General features: G+C 42.9%; 1 protein-coding gene across 4 annotated transcripts in view; it reads right to left on the bottom strand.

The window, feature by feature from the left end:
- Positions 1-22,980, bottom strand: part of MKLN1 (muskelin 1) — a 363,210-nt gene that overhangs the window by 163,911 nt on the left and 176,319 nt on the right. For 2 of the 4 annotated variants that reach the window (XM_049893181.1, XM_049893184.1), the window contains exon 1: positions 5,114-5,244. The exons of 1 other annotated variant lie outside the window; for it this stretch is intronic. In XM_049893181.1, coding sequence (XP_049749138.1) covers positions 5,114-5,211 — 98 coding nt within the window. In that variant the 5' untranslated portion in view covers positions 5,212-5,244. Of the gene's footprint in view, positions 1-5,113; positions 5,245-22,980 lie in introns of those variants that run through there. One more of the 4 variants, XM_049893185.1, reaches the window with a different exon arrangement.

The raw sequence follows: 22,980 nt of genomic DNA on the forward strand, positions 1-22,980 counted from the left end.
AGAACAGTAGAGGGCAATACCATTTGAAAAATACAGACACAGAAAAAGATCTGGGGTGACATACGCCAAAAGCGTAGTTATTTTTGGGTGGTGGGATTAAATGTAATTTTTATCTTGTTTCTGGGGACCTGTATTTTGAAAATATTCCATAATAAACTGAGGGTTTATATTTTTGCAATTAGAAACAACTGTATATGAATATATATGTATATATTCCTTTCTAAATGTTCAGTTTTAAAATAGGTTCCTGGGTTCCTAGGCAGCACGGTTTGCTCTTGGCTACTAACATAAAGGTTGACTGTTAGAACTCCCCCTGCAGCACCTAGGAAGAAAGACCTAGTGATCTACTTCGTAAATTTAGATTACAGTCAAGAAAATCCTGTGGAGCAGCTCTATTCTCTAACACATGGAGTTGCTATGAGTCGGAATCAACTCCACAGCAACTGGTTTTGTTTTGCTTTTGAACAGAGATTCACCCACCCCTGGTTGTCAAACTGTACCACTCTGGCTGTGAACATGAATCATATGTTCACACGAAGTATGATTCTGTTTGATTATAAGTAATAAAGGCTTAACAGGTCATTGTTCTAAACTTCAATACTTTTTATCAATGCTCCCAATTAGGCATATATTACAGACATATAAAACTCTGAAGTAACTTTTGCAACAGAAGACAGAGGCCCAATATTAGAATCCTATCTCCTACACTTCAACCCTCAGACATTCGGCACGTTATTTTAACTCTCTGAACCTCAGTTTCCTCAGCTGTAAAATAGAATAATACTTATTCCATAGACTGCATGTGAAGATTAAATGAAAGAACACATGCTAAGTGTTCAGCACAGTGGCTAAAGAATAGAAGATACTCAATAAGCTGTAGTATTTACTGGAGTGCAATAGTTTTTAAGTTAGAGACCCTGCCAAGCCTCTTGAAAACAAAAGACCTTGAGCAAGTTACTGAACCTGTATGGACCTCAGTTTCCTCATCTGCCAAATAGGTATTACACCTATCTTACAGGCTTGTGCTGAGGATTAAACAAGATTTTCTAGAGAAGTCATCTTGTATATACTAGGAACTCCAAATTGTAACTATTATTATCATTAGCTACAACAATAAACACCTGAGTATAGGGATTTTCAGTTTACAAAATATCTCTACATATAACAGTGCATGTAATTCTATGAATTCGTCGTCATTTAAATCATTTCTCTTAATTCCCAAATTAGGTGAAATTTCAGAAAAAAGTAAAATACAAACTTTTTAAGTACACTGAAAATTAAAAGGCCACTTCGTAAGTTTCAAAGTGAAAATGTGTTATCTACAACTAGATCCGCTTTAACAAATTTAAGGTCCAAATAAACCTAAAAGGGTTAGGGAAAAAAGGTCTGTTCTGCCTTTGAGGAAAAAAATTTCTAAGTCCTTGGGAAGAAAACAGAGATGTGAATTTTTCTTTCTTTTTTTAATATACATGACTTGCCATATCTTGATACAACTGAATACAAGAACTCTTTTCAAATCTCTAAATTCCTCTAATACACTTCTGTGTTTTTGCTATACACAGAGGTATAAGCAGTAAAACACTATAGTTGAGACGATGGACTGTGGGCCAGACTGCCTGGGTTCAAATCCTGGCTCCATCTACCCGTGACCTTACCCAAAAAAAAAAAAAAAAACCCAAACCCACTGCCGTCAAGTCGATTCCGACTCATAGCAACCATATAGGACACAGCAGAACTGCCCCGTAGGGTTTCCAAGGCTGTAAATCTTTACAGAAGCAGACTGCCAAATCTTTGTCAGCAGAGCAGTTGGTGAGTCTGAACCATTAACCTTTCGGTTAGCAGCTGAGTGCTTTAACCTCTGTGCCACCAGGGTCCTTAGCTTCCTCAAACTTAACCCCTCTGTGCCTCCTTCCACATCTGGACCACAGATATTCCTCACAGGGTGGCTGTGAGGATTAACTGACTTAAGACACTTAGGGACTTAGCATGGAGCCCAACATATAAACAACAAAAAAAAACCTGCTGCCACATCAAGTCGATTCTGACTCATAGCGACCGTCTAGGGCAGAGGAGGACCAGCCCATAGAGTTTCCAAGGAGACCCTGGTGGATTCGAACTGCTGACCTTTTGGTTAGCAGCTGTAGCACCTAACCACTAGGCCACCAGGGTTTCCAAACATATGGAAGGCACATTATAAGTGTTACCACTGTTGCTGCTTTTTTACTACTACCCCTTTGAAACAGCTAGATTGATGCCTTGTAATCAATAAACACTTGATACTTTATAGGAAATTTCAACAAATGGCTTTACTTAAAATTAGGCCTGTTAAGGAAATACCTTAACATGACTGCGCTGACAGTAAAGATACTACAATTGCTGAAAGAGAGGATTTTCTATAATAAGGAACGCCAGCTCCTTCTTACATGTCCTGCGTAGACTTAGAGCATCCTTACTTGCTGAAAGAGGTTCGGGACCAAAAGAGTTTAACAAATTAGGCATGGGACACGCCAACTCAGCAGACTCAAAACTCAAATTCAAGCTCCAGAATATTCAACTATATTCCTTTAAATAAACAAATTCAGACCGCTCTTCTATTATAATTGTTTAGTGCTTAAAAAAAAAAAAAGCTCTAGTACATGTCACCAGAATCTCATGAGGATTAAATAAGATACTGTAAGTGAAAAGTGTCTGAAAGCTAAATGTGTGTTAAATACTATTCTATGAAAGTATTTCAGAAAATTTTAACAATGGAGCCCTGAGAGGTTAAATGATTTCCCCAATTTCAACCAGTTATCAGGTAACAAGATACAAGTTAAAGTTACTATCCCACTAAATCATTTCCTCCTTGAAAGATACTCTTCTTTTTACACTTATAACTCAGCTGGAACTTGTAATATCCAAGTCTCTTCCCTACCCTAGAAATTTAAGGAGTGCAATTCTGGAAATAGCTTAACTCCAGACCAGGAAAATGTCTCTACAGCTATCAGATCAAACAATGCCACCCCGATTCCCAACTATCTGTGATCTTAACCTGGGAATAGAAAAGCCGAATATTTTCAGATTCAAGAATATGCTAGCCCAGAAAATCAGGCATCAAGTACCTAGGGCTACATTCCAACTCCAGCTGAGGGCTAGAATGTTCACCTGGCTCTCCTTCAAATTAAAAGTTCCAGCATCAGTCAGGGACATGGCCAGAGAGCAGCCAGTCAATAGGACAGATAGACCAGGCCAGACCACAGGTCACTTGGCACCCTTCACTGAACCAGATCTTACCAAAAGCCTGACTGCCAAACCTTGACCTAGTGAATAGGACAATGGGCTGGCAGTCAAGAGTCAGATTCTTCTAGTCACAGCTCCATTTTGACACTCTTGACTGACTTGCCTAGAGGAATCAAATTTGGGGAAATGTGAAGGCTTTTTGAAATATAGGTGGAAAACTTCTCGGAGGATCCTTCACGATTTAATCACTTTATGTGTCAGTAACACAAAAATATATATAACTTGTTTTGTTTGTAACTTATAAAATCACTTTGAAGGAGAGTGTTGACATGTAGCAGTGTTGGCAACCAATGTCACAAAACCATATGTGTTCTTGTTGTTTAATGAGAAATTAATTTACTCTCTAAACTTTCACCTGAAGCACAATTTAAAAAAAAAAAATCACTTTAAGCTTCATGAGGTGATGGTTCAGGGGGAAAACTAAGCAATTTTTCTTCAGGGTCTGCACAGACTTTTAAAACTTTAGTAGGCCACTTTCTCCATCTCTATGGCAAGTTGGAGTTACATCTGCTCCTTTCATCAAAGATGCTGTGTGCCCTTGAGTAGATTCCAACTCACAGCGACCCTATAGGACAGAGCAGAACTGCCCCAAAGGGTTTCCAAGGAGCAGCTGGTGGATTCGAACTGCAGACCTTTTGGTTAGCAGTCTGAGCTTTTAATCACTTCGCCACCAGGGCTCCTCCCTCAAAGATAAGCGAAATAAATTGCACTATGTGAACATACGTTCAGCATTTCAGAAAGAAGTCGCTACAGATAACATGGAACTCTTTCTAGCACCTAATCACGGATGCGCACCACGTTGGTGTTGGAAGTCAAATTCATTAAAGTCATACTTTTCTGTCCACCAGTCTGCTTCCCTAGAGATTCATTGCCTTGGCAACCCTATGGGGTCGCTATGAGTCGGAATCGACTGGATGGCAGTGGGTTTTTGGTTCTGTTTATACCTGAGTTTCTGGAACAGGAAAATGGTCTGTGTCTATTAAATCTCAGGCCGATGAGCCGTCATATAATCCAAAAAACCAAACCCAGTGCCATCGAGTCGATTCCGACTCATAGCGACCGTACAGGACGGAGTAGAACTGCCCCACAGAGTTTCCAAGGAGCGCCTGGCGGATTCGAACTGCCGACCCTTTGATTAGCAGCCGTAGCACGTAACCACTACGCCATATAATGGAGCTCTGTAATATCCCTCCTTCCCACTTTTCTCCTTCCCTATCTTTTTCAAATCTCCAGCCAGAAAACATACCCTGCGCAAATCCTACAACTTCCCTCCACTTGCCAGGCTTCAGATGGCTTCCACAACTTCACAGCCTCGCGTGACTTCTGCCGCTCGGCTAGAGTCCATCACTTCCCGTGACCCCCCTGAGGAAGAGGCACCCCTCTCTGCTGCACACCTGGTCCCGGCGACGCTCGAGGCGCCGTGCCCCGAGGCCGGCCACCTCGAACGACCTCAGACATCTTGGCCAGCTTGCCGCGGTCCGGACCCCGAAAGCTCCGACTCCAGCCCCACCTCCCCGAGCCTCCCGCCCCCAAGTCCTCCTCAGCCCCCAAATCCCAGGCGCAGCATCGCCGGGCTCCCAGTCCTCCTGTGCGCGCTCCGGGCCCGCCACCCACCTCGCCCCCCGACCCTGACCGCGCTCTCCGGACCCTAAGCCCTCCCTGAGGCGGGAGCGGCCAACGCTCTCGGCGACTGGACTGAGACTCCGGAGGCCGCGCGTCCCGCTCACCAGGCCCCGCCTGGGCCTCTCGGCTCGGTGGCCCTCCACTGCACCCCTGCTCCAGCCACGCTCAAGCCGAAGAGCAGGGCAGCGCGAGCCCCGGGCCCGGCACTCACTCGGGAAGGTAGGTGGAGGAGAAAGAGCTCCACTTGTGCAGCGCGTAGGGCAGAAGCCGGCACTCGGGCGCCGCAGCGACAGCCCCGCCAGCCGCCATCTTGTCAGCACCGTAGCGGCCGCCGCCGACCGCCGGCCGCGCCGGGAGGAGGGAAGGGGCGTGGCCTGCCCTTAAAGGGGCCGCGGCCCACCCGGCCGGCCCCGCTCTCTTCCTCGCAGTGTTGCCCCGGGACCCGTGGCGGCGGGGCGCTGAGGTGCGCGGGGCGGGCAACAGCTGTAGCCTCAGGTTCCCTCTGCTGAACGCTTTCTGTTCACTACGTGACGACTGACCGAAACTGGGACCGAGGTGGGAACCCTTCTGGGGTTTTCAGGTAGGGCTTGGAGGGGGAGTGGCGCAAAGGACTTTTCTTACAAGCAGAGGTAAGGAAAAAGCCACGAATATTAAGAAAAGAAGTGAATCGTAGTTATGGGGCTGCAAGGGAAAATGAGAAGACGAACTTGGAAAGGGGACGCCTTCGCGACTTTGGAAACCACTGCCCTATCGGTTTAAAATCCTTTGAGAAAACGGCACTGAAGGGGATGAGAGTGGAACGACCTTTCCTGCAGCACTTACCCTGGCTTTAATGACTTGTCCCTTTTACAGGAAAAGGAAATGCCTGTGTGTCTTCGTACTCTGTCCTGGTGGCAGCTGTGGTGTCCTTCGTTGCAAACATTTGTTGTGAGCCTTTTGGTACACATCTAATGGGGTTGGTTTGCCCAGTATTGCATTCACCCACAGACCAGAAACAGCCTTGCAGAGTTTGGAGGCTGCATGTCATCAGTTTTCCAATTGGTAAATCAGCCCACCTTTAACTGTGACAGAAATTTAGCCCAAAAGTTCAGGGAGAGAAAGAGAGATGTTCCAAAAAAAAAAAAAAAAAGACCATTCTTTCTTCACAGAGGGAATACCAGTCATATGGGTATCACTCCAGCTTCTGATCTGAAAAGGGGCACTTGGACCAAATATCTGGCAGCTTTAGATTATGCTCCCATCAGGTTCCTGCTGGTCAGGGTTATGCATATTTATTCCTTGGCTTAGCCACTGCAATTACTAAAGGTCATGTCACTCATTCTCTAAGAAATTTGACTCTTAAAAGCCCCGACAACTTGTGTCACCATTGTCACCTGACAGATGGGAAAACACAAGCAGTTTCTCAGCGCGCATGACCAAGTGAGTCAAAACACCTCAATAATTGTATTCTCTTCCCGTTATTTTTTTTTTCCCCCGTTATAATCCTTAACCTCCCCTACTCCCTCAAATCCTTTCTCCACGTGCTGGTCCCATGGTGGGAAAACTTAGTAGTAGCCTTCACTAGGATATCAGCTCAAGAATGCCAAATAGAAAGGACATTCTATTTAAAATTGCACGTGCTTTGTGAGCTGCAGCATGTTGTCTGATCTAGGGGAGTTTCCATGTTGGAAAAGTATGTATTCCTTGAGGGATTACTATAACCTAGGTGACTTGAGTTGGGGGAACTGCCAAAGACAAAGCTTAAAAGGTGGAAATTGGAGGGAGGCAGTGGGAGAGGGCCAGACTTGAGTTGGGGGAACTGCCAAAGACAAAGCTTAAAAGGTGGAAATTGGAGGGAGGCAGTGGGAGAGGGCCAGAGAGGATTAGTAACGGAGATGATAGCGGTTATCTTTGAGGAGAAAGGGGTACTTTAAAGGGAAGAAGATTAAGATGGTGACTCAGTTCAATTAGTTTGGGGTCCAAAATTTGTTAATTATATCTCTTACCTTAGAGTAAGTAAAGTACTCATTCTTTTCCAGACATAGAGCTTTGGTTCCTCAGAGAGCTTTTTAAAAAACACATAGGAACAGGTTCATCCTAAGCTGAAAACCCTTCAGTGACTTCCTATTGTTCTCTGGTAGTGTCTAAACTCCTAAACAGAGCCCTTCATCATCTGACTGTGATTACCGCTCCAGCCTTACCTCTCTCTTCTTTCTTCTTTGCTCTCTTTACTCCAGCTACGCTGAACTAGCATAATGAATTAGCTCATTGTAGGTACTGTTTGGACTACTAACCTAAAGGTTGGCAGTTTGAACCTACCTGGGGGGCCATGGAAGAAAGGCCTGGTGATCTGCTTACTTAAAGATAACAACCAAGAAAATCCTATGGAACACAGTTCTACTTTGTAACACATGGTGTCACCATGAGTCAGAATTGACTCGATGGCAATGAGTTGGGTTTGGTTTTGGTTTAAGTATTGTGCTCTCTCTGGCCTCCAGGGCTTTGCCTGTACTAAACCTGGAATACTCTTCCCCCATACTTCACCTGGCTAACTTCTGCTCATTCTTCAGATTATTTTATTCTGAAAAATTGTTCCCCATCACCTATTTTGGGGTTAGGTGCTGTTTTCTACAGTTCCCTTAGCACCCAAAGGCCCCTCCTTATCTTAACAAACATTGTAATATATTTTAGCTGCCTTTTTATTTTCCTTTCTCTCTTCCCCAAACTGTAAGTGCCATGAGGGCAGGAATCATCTTGTTCACAGTGGTATCCTCAGTGCTGTTGTAGTGTCTAGCACATAGTCAATGATCCATAAATATTTATTGACGAATGAATGAATGAATTGTGCTAAAAGGGAACTTAAATTAGAAATTTAGGGTTTGCAAAGGAAAAGGAATCCTAGAATTGCTCATACTGCAAATATGTATCCCTGAGGTGTGACTGCCTCGAGAACATAAAGACGCAGACTGTCATGGCTTTCCTACAGCACAAACTTTGAAATGGTAAAATAACTTCAGGATGTTTGTTTGTTAACTAATACAAATCGATAGATCGTGATGCTATACCCAGAAGACTACAGAAATTTCAAGTTTGCAGGAGGCTGCTAGTGACTAGACCCTCAGACACTTTTACTCTCCCCTGCTTTAGAGCATTGCCCTGGGTGATGGGGGTTTATTGTAAGGATATACAGGGAAGGCCTAGAAACTGTCAGCAGCCATATAGTCCCTCTAGTTCCCCAAACATGAAAGATTGGGACATGTTCACAGCCTCATGGAAAACTAGACAATGGCTCATCATTCTTCAGGGATCTACAGCAGCTAGGGTGACACAACAGCTCTAGTAACCCAGTCATTTTGTCATCCCTAGTGGTAATCACCTTTTACCCCCCTCTGCCTTCTCAGTATGCTTCTTATAGTAAATACTTCCCAGAGAGAGTAACTGATTGTGTTTGGTTTCACTGTTGACTATCCTTTCATTCACGAAAGATTTATTGAGAGGCTGTGATGTACCTAGGCCCTGTTCTAGATGCTGTGGAAACAGCAGTAAACAGATAAGCGAGACTAGTGCCCTGCTTTCATGGAGCTTACATTCTGGTGGGACAACATACAATAAACAAATAAGTCAACTAGGTAATTTTAGACTGTGATAAGTGCTAAGAAGAGACTAAACTAGGGTAATATTTAGATTGGATGGTAAAGAAAAGTATCCCTAAGAAGGTAATATTTGAGCTAATACCTGGATAATGAGAAAAAGCCAGCATGCAAAGGCTAGAAAAAAGATTCCAGGCATAGAGAATAAGTAAGTGCAATGGGCCTGAGGCAGAAAAGAGGTTGGTGTATTCAAAGAAGAGAAAATGTGACTGGGAGCATCATAATGGGGGTGGGGGGCGGGGAGGAACAGACTCAGAACAAGTAGGGCTTTATCAGTCATGGTAAGAAAGTATGACGGGGAGTAACATGATCTAGTTTTCATTGCTGAAAGGTCACTCTGACTGCAGTACGGAAAATGGGTTGGAGAGACGTTAAGAGTCAAAATGAGGAGACCTAGCAGGAGGTTATTATAGTAATAATCAGGCTAGATAGGGACTAGGATGGTAGCAGAGGAGTTGAAGAGAAGTGGTTGAATTGAGACATATTTTATAAATAAAGCCAACTAGACCTACTGATAAGGGAGAGGAGGAGGAAAAGGAAAGAATCAAGGTTGACTCCTGGGTTTTGCATTTGTACCACTGGGTGAACAGTGATACTTTTATTAAGAGGGGAAATATATGGGGCTGGAACAAGTTTGAGGCAGAAAGAATCAAGTACATAATATGAGGAGCCTATATTGTTCAGTCTTATACCAAGCCACCTCCCAGGCTTTTGGCCTCCTTCATATCAACCCAGTCAACCAGATCAGTTGCTGTCGAGTCAGTTCTGATTCATGGCAACCCTAGGTGCATCAGAGTAGACCTGTGTTCTATAGGGTTTTCGATGGCTGATTTTTCAGAAGTAGATGGGTGCCATCAGGTAGACTTGACCGTCCAACACACCAGAGAGTGTTAATTGTTGTACCACCCAGGGACTCCAACTGCCCAATCAGTGGTTGCTTTTTTGCCTTTAGCATTGATTCCTGGGTAAATCAATCTTCTTTGAGAAGTAGAATCACTATGGTTCAAGGTCTAGCAGCTCTAGATAGAAAAAAAATCTGTGGCAGCCTTCTTCAGACAGGAACATAGAGGTACAAGAAGAGGGAAAGAATCCTAGGGAGATCTTAGTTTCAGTCCCATTCTGCTATTTCTGTAGCTGTGTGACCTTGGGAAAGTCACTTCTCTGAGCCTCATTTCCCACATCTACAAATGAATATAGTAATATCTACCCCATCTACTCCTCAAGGTAGTTTTGAAGATCAAATGAAGGAGAACAGTTTATGAGTGTCTAACATGTCTGCTGCAGTCCCTAGGTGTTGCAAATGGTTAATGCATTCGGCTGCTAACTCAAAGGTTGGAGGCTCGAGTCTACTCAGAGGCACCTCAGAAGAAAGGTGTGGTGAGCTACTTCCAAAAAACCAGCCATTGAAAACCCTGTGGAGCACAGTTCTGCTCTCACGTACATGGAGTCGCCGTGAGTTGGAATCAGCTCAGTGGCAACTGGCTTGGTTTTTGGTTTAGCACGTCTGCTATGAGACAATAATTTCTCATTTACATCCACAGCAACTCTGAGCAGTAAATATTATTCCTTTTTTTTAAGACAAGAAAAATAAATGTAAGAAAGGTTAAATAATTTTTTGTTATCTTCTGTTTGCCCCTCCAGATGTGCAGGAGGAATGAGAGTGAGATGGGGTATTCATTCCCCTGATTCCCTTCCTGTGTGGTCATTATGGGCTGACTGGCCCTTTCCACCAAAGGTCACAGCTCCTTTCAAGTGGCCTCTCACAGCCTTCTCTGGTTCTCATTCTAGTAACCACTCCCTTCACTCACTTCTCTCTCCCTGTGGTTTCCTTACACTCTTCTCACACCTTTATAAATACCCTCTTTATTAAACAACTCAAATTTCCCAATCTGAGAGTGCCATCTGTTTCCAACTGGGACCCTGCCTGGTACAATAACTTTCTCCAAGGAGACACAGTTAGTGAGTAACAGAGCCAGAATCTCTTTGGCTCAGAAGCCCATGCTTCTTTGAACACATCTCCCATTTATTAAGGTAGACAAGCTTGCTTTTCTCAGATGAGTCAATTTGTGGGAAGAGAACTTTAAAGTACTGTTCAAATATAAGATATTGTCTAAGAATAATAATAACAAAAACAAGAATAATGAAAAGTCCACTAGGACTGAAAAAACAAAACAAACAAAGCTGAGTTTATTTACTTCCAGGAAAAGGAACACACCAGTTGGCTAAGGGGAAAAAGCTAGGTGTTTTTAAGTGTTTCCAGGGGTTTCATGCTTGGAATTCCAGTCGAGATGTTTCAACAAACAGATGCAATGCTGGAAGCACTCACTCTTCTATGCCAAGAAATTTGGAAGACAGCTACCTGGGCAACAGACTAGAAAAGATCCATATTTGTACCCATTCCAAAGAAAGGTGATCCAGCAGAACGTGGAAATTATCGAACAATATCATTAATATCACCACAAGTAAACTTTTCCTAAAGATCATTCAAAACTGATTGCAGCAGTACATTGACAGGGAACAGCCAGAAGTTCAAGCCAGGTTCAGAAGAGCACATGGAATGAGGAATATCATTGCTGATGTCAGATGGATCATGGCTGAAAACAGAGAATACCCGAAATATCTATGTTTTGTTGACTATACAAAGCCATTCGACTATATGGATCACAAACAAATTATGGATAATTGTGAAGAATGGAATTCCAGAACACTTAATTGTGCTCATGAGGAACTTGTATATAGACCAAGAGGCAGTCATTCAAACAGAACCAGGGGATACTGAGTGGTTTAAAATTAAGAAAGGTGTGCATCAGGGTTGTATCCCTTCACCGTATTTATTCAATCTGTATGCTGAGGAAATAATCTGAGAAGCTGGATGATATGAAGAAGAATGCATCATCAGGATTGGAGGAAGACTTATTAACAACCTGCAATATGCAGATGACAAAACCTTGCTTGCTGAAAATGAAGAGGATTTGAAGCATTTACTGATGAAGCTCAAAGACTACAGCCATCAGTATGGATTGCACCTCAACATACAGAAAACAAAATGCTCACAACTGAACCAATAAGGAACATCATGATAAGTGGAGAAAAGACTGAAGTTGTCAAGGATTTCATTTTACTTGGATCCACAATCAACAGCCATGGAAGCAGCAGCCAAGAAATCAAACAACACATTGCATTGGGCATATCTGGTGCAAAGACCTCTTTAAAGTGTTAAAAAGCAAGCCTGACCCCAAGCCATGGTATTTTTAATTGCCTTATATGCAGCAAAAGCTGGGCAATGAATAAGGAAGACCAGATCAAGGAAGAATTGATGCCTTTGAATTATGTTAGTGAAGAATAGTGAACGTACCATGGACTGCCAGAAGAATGAACAAATCTGTCTTGGAAGAAGGACAGCCAGAATGCTCCTTAGAAGCAAGGATGTCACACACTTTGGACATGTTATCAGGAGGGAACAGTCCCTGAAGAAGGATATCATGCTTGGTAAAGTAGAGGGTCAGCAAAACAGAGGAAGACCCTCAATGAGATGGATTGACCCAGTGGCTCCAACAGTGGGCCACAATTGTGAGGATGGCGCAGGACCAGGCAGTGTTTCATTCTGTTGGTACGTAGGGTTGCTGTGAGTCAGAACTGACTTGATGGCACCTAACAACAACAACATGCTAATTAAGGATTAAAACGAACACTCTAAATATACCAGAATAAGTCTGTAGCTCTGTACAAGATTCGTTAAAACAAGCCCCATAGCTCGTTGGTCAGGGTCTTGCCTTGGCTTACCAGGGTCACTCAAACTTCATGGTTTCTTTACAGATTTTGTTGGTTAGGATAGTTGTAGCATAGAACAGTAATCAGTTTGGTATCTCCTAGGCAAGAACTGCTATAAATAGAAAATTTTCCTTTACCATATTATTATTTAACAGATGAAGAAACGTGTCATATCGAGATACGTTTGCTGTCATGCCTAAGGTGATGTACCCCCCTGGGATCTTCACAAATCTGAATCCAGAAGCCAAGACCCTAATTCTGTCAGTTTTTCCCCTAATGTACTTAATGGAAACTTTTCAAAGTCTACATCTAAATTATTCTTTAAATCCTCTATGACTAGCACTTAATGTTTTTGTTGGTAATTGCCATTGAGTCATTTCTGACTCCTGGCAAACTCATTCACGTGTGCAGAGTACAGCTGCCCCATAGGATTTTCAGGGCTGTGATCTTTCAGAAGCAGAGCGCCAACCTTTTGGCTAGTAATCGAGCCCTTAACGGTTAGCATCACCCAGGGACTTAAAATATATTTCCTGAATTGAATCCCTTAGTTCCTCCTGAATTTCTTCTCACTCATTTATGATTATGCCTTAAAAAAAAAAAAAAAAAAGGAGTTTGCTTAGGGATCATCAATAGGTCAGAAGACTGCAAAGGATTAAAAGCATGGGGGCTGTCAATCCATTTTTTAGTTGGTAAATGAAGAAAATCATGGGGGTCAGCAGCGTGAACATGCCCTAAAATAATTCCCATGGAATATCTCCTGAATACCGGGAACTTACTTGCGTTATCTCAGCTAATCCTCACAACAGCCCTGCAAGTAAACTGAGATTCTTGGGGTTTAGGATTTGCCAAACTCGTATGTGTCCTCTCCATTGTACAACTCTGCCTCCCTAGCACGGCTTGGTTGTTTGCATCTCAGCATCACCCCAGGATTCAGGATCCATAAGGCCGAGAGAAAAAAATCTCTGATGTATTCCTAGGTCTTAATGGTTCTGCCTCAGTCTTTATTTCCGTTCTCTCGTGGGTCCTGTATTAACTCATTCCAACTTTGTTATTGTTGTTTGAAATCATTTCTCTGAGCACCACACTACTAAAAGGAGCAGATGTAAAACACAGAATGTCAATGTTTTGTTTGCTAAGTGAGGGGACACCCCTTTAATTTTCTAGGACAGAAGAACTTCAGCCCTGTACCAGTGGGGCCTTTACCCACATTACAGGTGAACACAGACTAGCTTCAGGTATGAAGCTAAGGGTCTGTATTCTCCCAGGAGGTGGCAGCAGCAGCAGCAGCCACAGCCTGCTGAAGAACGGATAAAATTCATCCTTTTTCCTGTTGGCATCCAAACCTAGAAATTCCTAGTCCCAGAGTCCAGTTTATCCATCCCTTGGTTTGCCGAGCTTGGTTGGAGCCGGGACACAGAGAGCACAGGAACTGGCAATGATTCCTTTTATAAGTGCTGAGTATTTTTGTAAACACTTGGCTCTGAGCAGTGACTTTGAAGCATGTGTGAAGGACGATCACTCCGGCCAGGGTAAAGACCTTCCAAAAGAAACAAGCTGTAACTTAAACACTTACATCCACACAAGGAGACATCCAGAGGACCCCCGCTTACAGCTTGATGCCACACAAAGAACATACTAGACCTGGTGGCCCTGCTACGAGCTAGGTGACCTTGTCATCGACCCTCTCAGAGTTGCAGTGCTCTTATCTACCCAGTGTGGACGAGGTGATCTCTAAGTCCCTGCTAATTCTTAAATTATGAGTTACTGCTATTTTATTTTCTGGATTAAGTAGAGCTGGGCCTCTGAGAATTTTTAAAATCTCAGACAAAACAAATTACTGCTGGTTCCATGTTAATCCCAGGTGAGCACATATCCTGGTTTGGCAAGCACTGCCAGCTGCATAGGAGGTGGGCAGGAATCCCAGGAAACGTCCGAACACCACACAGCTATAGATGAACTGTCAGCCACTGGGGGTTGCTTTGCAAATTACCACATCTAAAAGATGTGGGCGAAATATTTCAAAAAGCAATGAACACTGATTCCTAGTGTATTTGGAACCAAAAGGGCCTTTTGGAAAGAGTGAAATTGGCTTAGAAAAAAAGTATCTCAGCTCTCTGGGTAGAAATGTTTGTAGTTGAGGAGATTCTTAAGTCAGGTTGGTTCAGTGCTTTTTTTTTTCCCATCTTCTTAGTCCTTTTTTTTTTTAGTCCAGTTCGGAAACTCTGGGGGCATACTGGTTAAATGCTATCACTGCTAACCAAAAGGTCGGCAGTTCAAATCCACCACGCGCTCCTTGGAAACTCTACGGGGCAGTTCTTCTGTGTCCTTTAGGGTCACTATAAGTTGGAATAGACTCGACAACAATGGGTTTGGTTTTTTTTTTTTTTTTTGGTAGTTCAGTTCAACCTGTACTAGCTCCCGCATCCCCCCATGTTTTATCCTGCTTGCTCTATCTCATATGGCAGAGATTGCTTAAACTTTAACCCATTCATTTAATAAACGCTTACTGGGCACCTACTAAGGAGCCCTGGTGGTGCAATGGTTAAGTGCTTGGCTGCTAACTGAAAGGTCATCAGTTCGAACCCACCAGCCCCTCCATGGGAGAAAGACGTGGCGTTTACCTTCCCTAAGGATTACAGCCTTGGAAACCCTATGGGGGAGTTCTACTGCATGAGTCTGTGAGTCAGAGCCAACTCAGTGGCAATGAGTTTGGGCACCTACACTATGCCAGGTGCTGGGATACACCTGGCTATGAAGGAGCTCACAGTAAAGCAGTCAGATATTCAATGAGTTAACACACACAAAGCGTTCAGGAAGAGCTGGCATATCAAATATAAAATGACAGCAGTGGTGGTGGCAGTAGTATCATCTCGATAAGGTTGTAGGCCAAAGATCCTATTTCCTAATTAAAGCTATCCTTAGAATATCGTAGAGTCACCTAGAGATAAAACCATAGTCCTATAGCTATTAGCCCCTGTGGATCTGCCAAGGTAAGTCTTTCTTATTTCACATAAAAGTCTTCGCATTAGAATCCCTCCTGGATTAGGGAGCTTTGACTCCAGAAGGCCACTATAAGTGGAAATTTGTACATGTTACCTGGCAGGAGGATTTCCTGTGTGGTGCAGTTAAGCATTTGACTACTACCTGAAAGTTTTGGACCCACCCAGAGCTCCTAGAAGACAAGCCTGGTGATCTGCTTACAAAAGGTCACAGTCTTGAAAACCTTATGGAGCAGTTCTATTCGCATACATGGGGTTGTCATGAGTCAGAATTGACTTAACAGCAACTAACAACAATAGCAACCTGGCAGGAAAGGACAGGGTTGATTGGGGACAGTTTCCTTCTCTACCTTTTCCCCTTGAGAATATTAGCCCAGGTGATGGGCAGGTTAAATAGGTTTCTGCGTTGGGACAGAGGGAACTGGGAGATGACAGGGATGGGAGAGCATGGGGAGAGCAAATTCTAGATGGCTTCACACTGGGAAAGAGAACCAGATCCAGCTTGAAAAGCAGGTCAGAGTAAGGCAGCTCAGGGATGTCCAATGGGACAGGGAGTGGCCTGAGTATACCAAAAAACAAACGCGTTGCTGTTGAGTCAATTCCGACTCATAGTGACCCTACAGGACAGAGTAGAACTGCCCCATATGGTTTCCAAGGAGTACCTGGTGGGTTTGAACTGCCGACCTTTTGGTTAGCAGGCAAGCTCTTCACCACTGCACCACCAGGGCCTGAGCTATATGGTACAGCAAAAAGCAGAAAAGAAGCAAACTATTTCTCCTGGTTCCGCACATCTCAGATCAGACTGAGGAGGTCAACTGAAGTTTGCCTTCAAAGAGATACCAGATGCTGTCCCTCATCTGTTGGATTCAGGTCAAATCACAATGCAAATTTTGTGGAGACCTTTCTTATCACAGCAATAATTTTTATGTTTTTTCTTCTTACATATTTCCAAATAACCTGAAAATAATCTACTTCTCCCCCCGCCTTCACAACCAGCTTATAGCAATGCCGGTTACTAAATACACAGCACAAAGGTTTAGAACCTCTGATCTTTAGCTTGATTTTATCCAACTTAATGTTCAATCACCGTGTCCATGTTGTTGTGTGCCATCAAGTTGATTTCACTCATAACAACACTGTAGGACAGAGCAGAACTGGTCCCATACAGTTTCCTAGGCTGAAATCTCTACAGGAAGAGATCACCAGGTCGGTTCTACAGGGACCACTAACCCAGACCCAGTGCCGTCGAGTTGATTCCAACTCATAGCGACCCTATGCGGACCACCAACAAATTTGAATCGCTGACCTTTCAGTTAGCAGCTGAACCATTGTGCTACTAGGGCTCCTTACTGTTTGAATAGCCCCTAAAATAATCCACATGACTATGGGCTTCTGTAGTGAGCACATTCACAGCGAAGCCTCTAAGCAGTGGTCCTCACCCTTGGCTGGATATTAGAGTCACAAGAGAAGTTTTAAAACCCCCTTGCCCAAGTCATACCCTAAAACCAATTACATATGGGGGGTGGGACTTAGGCATCAAAAAAAAATTTTTTTTTTTTTAAGTTCCTCGAGAGATTTCTGCGTGCAGCCAAGGTTGGCAACTTTTCCCCCTTAAGTCTTAGGATAGTGGGAGGCAGAAGCCACTGAAAACTGAGCTCTCCCCCTCCCTCTGGAATTCCTCCGGAGCAGTCAGCAACAAGGAGCCAGATAATGCAATGACAGCTGGCTGGGATGTCCACTTTGTAAGGTTTCCATTTCCACTTTCCCACCTCATCCACCAGGCCTGCACTTCAGATGATTTGTGTACTTAAAGAGTTGTGAACAGTAGTTAATTAGTATTTCAAAGAGAATTGGTGACAGGTCATGGTGGTTTAAGGAGTCCTGGTGGCAAAATGGTTAGGCGCTGAGCTGCTAACTGAAAGTTGGCTGTTTGAACCCACACAGCAGTTCCACAGGAGAAAGACCTGGCGATCTGCGCCTATAAAAATTACAGCCTAGACAAACCCTATGGGGCAGCTCTACTCTGTCACATGGGGCCGCCATGAGTTGGAATCAACTCAGTGACACACAACAACAACAACAATGGTGGTATAAACACCACAGCTGCAGAGATCCCACAGTCATCTTAAAAACATACCTAGACTTGTACAAGGCAAGGTCATAGAAGCTCCATAGACACATCCAGACTCCCTAAGGGACTGCATTGCTGAGCTGAGGGCTTTGGGGGGGCCTTTGTCTCAGGGAACATTTAGCTCAATTGGCATAACATAGATTATAAAGAAAATGTTATATATCCTACTTTGGTGAGTGGCGTCTGGGGTCTTAAAAGCCTATGAGTGGCCATCTAAGATACTCCGCTGGTTTCACCCCTTTGGGAGCAAGCAATAATCAAGAAAACTAAACATACAAGGGAAATATCAGTCCAAAAGACTAATGGACCACATCTACTGTGGCTTCCACCAGACTGAGCCCAGCACAACTAGATGGTGCCTGGCTACCACCACTGACTTCTCTAACAGGGATCACAATAGAGTGTCCCAGACAGAGCTGGAGAAAAATGTAGAACAAAATTCTAACTCACAAAAAAAGACCAGACCTTCTGACCTGACAGAGACTGGAAAAACCTGAGAGTATGTCCCCCGACACCCTTTTAGTTCAGCAATGAAGTCACTGCCGAGGTTCACCCTTCAGCCAAAGATTAGACAGGCCCACAAAACAAAATAAGACTAAAGGGGCATACCAGCCCAGGGACAAGGACTAGAAGCCAAGAGGGAATAGGAAAGCTGGTAATAGAGAATCCAAGGTCGAGAAGGGAGAGTATCGACATGTTGTGGGGTTGCTAACCAATGTCATAAAACAATATGTGTACTGTTTAATGCGAACTAGTTCTGTAAACATTCATCTAAAGTACAATAAAAAATAGACAAACATAAAAGGTTTTTTTAAACCTCACAAGCCACTCAGTTTTCTCCTGTTTTTCTTTACCCATTTTTCCCTTCCCCTGCTCCCTCTTCCTACCTAAACCAAAAATCAAACCTACTGCCAACTCATAGTGACCCTATAGGACTGAGTAGAACTGCCCCATTGGGTTTCCAAGGCTGTAATCTCTACAGAAGCAGACTGCCACATCTTTCTTCCTCAGAGCAGCTGGTGGTTTCAAACCCAAACCTTTCAGTTAGCAGCCAAGCGTTTTAACCACTGTGGCACCAGGGCTCCTTCCTACCTTCCTCCTCTACCAGCTCTCCCACCCTATCACTGTCTTTCTGTCTTATTCCTCCAGTGTCTTGTTTTCCTTTACCCTCTGTTCTCTCCCCCTTACCCACAACACACACCCCTCTCCTCCATTTAATCATCTTTCCTATTTGCACTTCCTTAATTGGCTGCAATATGGGGGGGGGGGGCATTGTCAGATATGTGTAACTATTAAGTAAGATATTTTGTTGTTTTAAAAGCAGGTAAATTCTGAAAATATTGTATTTTCTCTCTCCTTGGGAGAAAAACTTGCTCATAGTTGTTATTAGTTGCTGTCCAGTCAACACCAACTCCTGCTGACCGTATGTATCACAGAACAAAACATTGCCTGGTCCTGTGCCATCTTCATGATCGTCAGTATGTTTTAGTCCATAATTGCAGCTATTGTGTAGTGCCTGTCAACCTAGGGGGCTCATCTTCCAGCACTCTATCAAGCAGTAGTCTGTTGTGATTCATACAGTTGTCATTGGCTAATTTTCAGAAGTAGATCACCAGGCACATCATCCTAGTCTGTCTTAGTCTGGAAGCTCTGCTGAAACCTGTCCACCATGGGTGACTCTACTGATATTTGAAATACTGGTGGCATAGCTTCTAGCATCATGGCAATAGGCAAGACACCACAGTATGACAAACTGACAGACAAGTGGTGGTACTCATAGTTAAAAAAAAAAAAAAAAAACCCATTTCCGTTGAGTTGATTCCATCTCATAGCAACCCTACAGGACCAAGTAGAACTGCCCCGTACGGTTTCCAAGGAGCAGCTGGTGGGCTAAAACTGGTGACCTTTCCGTTAGCAGCCAAGTCCTCGACCGCTGCACTGCCAGGGCTCCTAAATACTAGTTAAAAAAACTAGCACTCCATAAATACTAACTGTAATAATTATTAATCTTACTACTTCTTGTATGGGTCCTAGATTACTTTTTCCATGTAGTTCAGTGACCCTCAATAGAAAAATGGTTCTCTGTTCTTCAATAATCCCAACAGCTGACATCAACGTAAGAAGAGAAGCAAGCTAAAAACAGTAGTTGAGCGTATGCACCCTGAATTGCATATTCAGTTGCAAAATCATCTTCATCATCATTATTGTAATTGCAGAGGGGAGGCATTTAAATAATTGTTCAAAGTGTCTTCTTCGGGAAATAACTAAATCAGGGCCAGCTGTCACAAACCAACCTACAATAATAACCCCGTATGTGAAGCTTCCGTGTTCGTAGCAACCCTACAATAACAAATTTGCACTCTTCATCTATGTCCTTAAACAACCTAAAAAATAACAAACAAATCTGTGATCAGACCCAGTGTCTCAGTTGGTAGTTGACCTCTGTTTTTAAGCCGTGTCCCTAAATAACCTTAGCATCTTAAACCAACAAACAAAAATTGTACCATGGATTCAATAACAAAGTAATTGGTGGCCCAGCATCCCCCTGCTAAGTTATTGCAACGAGTGTAGGTACATGAGAAGAGCAGGAGCCAGGTAGATATCTCAGTGGACAACAGAAGCATTAAGAAGAAACATCCATGTAGACAGACGTGTTCATTGACTTGAAAATTGTAAACAAAAGGGAGCTGTGAGAAAAGAGGGAAGGTCTTGTTTTATGTTTACTTGTGAAATCAGCCAAAAGTATTTGCAATTTCCTCTTCCCAAGATACAGTTGTGAAATGACTAATAGGAATTAAGGTAGCCCACACCAGGAATTCAATGTACCACTTCACTGGGAACAAAGAATATTCCCCTAATAGATGCTGTGCTCTCAGATTGGCACCTTGTGTGTTTTAGAGAGGATCAGCCCGACACAAATATATATTTATATACTTATAAAACATTTATAAGAAAACCTGGTGACGTAGTGGTTAAGTGCTACAGCTGCTAACCAAGAGGTCAGCAGTTCAAATCCACCAGGCGCTCCTTGGAAACTCTATGGGGCAGTTCTACTCTGCCCTATAGGGTTGCTATGAGTCGGAATCGACTCTGTGGCAGTGGGTTTGGTTTTGAGTTAAAACATTTATAAAGAGCAAGAGTCATCCAAACTCTCTTGCAAATTTTCCCCATATCTCATTACCTTTGAATCATGGTTATATCTTAACTTTCATATTCCTAAAGAAACTACGGAGAGAGGGTCAGGGAGAAAGAAATTTTTTGATCGTATTGCTTTTCCATTGTTGGGCTGCTTCCAATGGAAGTCTCTCTGAAGGCTCGACCTAAGCAACTTATTGTTGTGTTGTTAGGTGCTGTTGAGTTGATTCCAACTCACAGTGACCCTATGCACAACAGAACAAAACACTACCCGGTCCTGAGCCATCCTTACAATAGTTGTTATGCTTGAGCCCATTGTTGCAGCCACTGTGTCAATCCACCTCATTGAGGGTCTTCCTCTTTTTCACTGACCCTCTACTTTACCAAGCATGATGTCTTTCTCCAGGGACTCATCCCTCCTGATAACATGTGCAAAGTATGTAAGACCCAGTCTCGCCATCCTTGCTTCTCAGGAGCATTCTGATTGTACTTCTTCTAAGACAGATTTGTTTGTTCTTTTGGCAGTCCATGGTATACTCCGTATTCTTCGCGACACCACAATTCAAAGGCGTCAATTCATTGATCTTCCTTATTCATCGTCCAGCTTTTACATGCATATGATGCAATTGAAAATACCATGGCTTGGGTCAGGCGCACCTTAGTCTTCAAGGTGACATCCTTGCTTTTCCACACTTTAAAGAGGTCCTTTGCAGCAGATTCGCCCGATGCAATGTATCTTTTGATTTCTTGACTGCTGCTTCCATGGCTGTTGATTGTGGATTGAAGTAAAATGAAATACTTTACAACTTCCACCTTTTCTCCGTTTATCATGATAAGCAACTTAAGAAGGGCAAATGACCCGAGACTGCTTAAGGAACTTACTAACCGCTCTGATCCAGCCTTCCTATATGTATACATACCTGTTACCGATTCCGACTCCTGGTGAGCCTATAGGACAGAGTAGAACTGCATCACAGGGTTTCCAAGGAGTGGCTGGTGGATTCAAATTGCCAACCTTTTGGTTAGCAGCTGTAGCTCTTAAGCATTGCACTACCAGGGCTCCAAAAATGACTCACCAAGTTGTAGCAGTTCAGGTTCATTTGGATACCTGCATTCCTAGAGGAAGACCCTCAGTGAGATGGATTGACACAACGGTTGCAACAAGGGACTCAAGCATAACAACGATTGTGAGCGTGGCGCAGGACTGGGCAGTGTTTCATTCTGTTGTTGTACATAAGGTTACTATGAGTCAGAACTGACTCAGTGGCACCTAACAACAACATCCCCAGCTAAAAACAATTTTCTTGCATAGAGCCTTTTTCTGTTTTTGTAATTAAAATATGTTCTACAAAAACATCACAGGGGGCATTGACTAGCATTTTCAAAGTTGTTTCAAGGCACAATGTGCACGTTGTTTTTTAAATATAACAGTAAGACACAACCATAATAAAAATGAATTAAAATTTTGTAAGAGTTAAAAATGGAAAGAAAAAAATCTTCTTTCCAATCTTTCCTCAAAATTGTTGTTGTGTGCCATCGAGTCAATTCTGACTCATGGCGACCCTATGGGACAGAGTAGAACTGCCCCATAGGGTTTCCTAGGCTATAATCTTTATGGGAACAGATCGCCAGGTCATTTTTTTCCATAGAGTCGCTGGTGTGTTCGAACCACCAACCTTTCAGTTAGCAGCTACGCGCTTAACCGTTGTACCACCAGGACTCCTTTGTCCTAAGATAAGCACTGCTAACTATTTCTTGTGTATTCTTTCTTCATAAGCATATAAAACATATACATCATTTTTACACAAAACAGATGATGTAATTTACAGTCCTACCCCTTGCTTTTTTCATTTAATAATATATCAGAAGTATTCTCATGTCAGCACGTGTAGATCTTCCCGGATCTTTTAATTGATCGTTGGATGAACCATAATTTATTTAACCATTGATGGATGTTTAAATAATTATCACTTACATTGTCATTATAAACAATGTTTTGATGAGTATCCTTATATATATGTCATGGGGAACTTGTATTACTATATCTGTAGGATAAATTAAATGAAATTGCTGGATCAAAATATGTGTATTTAAAATTAGGTTAGATGTTCCCAAATTGTAACCCCCAAAAAGTTGTTCCAATTCACATTTCCTTCAACAGTGTAAATTCTACTAATAACCTTGCCAAAACTGAGTTTTATTAGACTTTGAACTTTTCGCCAGTCTGATAGGTAAAAATGGTATCATGTTGTCGTGATTTGTATTTTTCTAAGCACTAATGAAGTTGAGCCTTTTTTTTCAAGTGAGGTTTGCCATTCTTTTTTTATGAACTATTTATTCATATTCTTTGCCAATTTTTTCCCATAAATCTATAAGAGCTGTATGTATAATAAACAAATAAGCACTTTTTCTA

The sequence above is a fragment of the Elephas maximus genome, chromosome 8, assembly GCF_024166365.1.
Source record: "Elephas maximus indicus isolate mEleMax1 chromosome 8, mEleMax1 primary haplotype, whole genome shotgun sequence".
Taxonomy (NCBI): Eukaryota; Metazoa; Chordata; class Mammalia; order Proboscidea; family Elephantidae; genus Elephas; species Elephas maximus.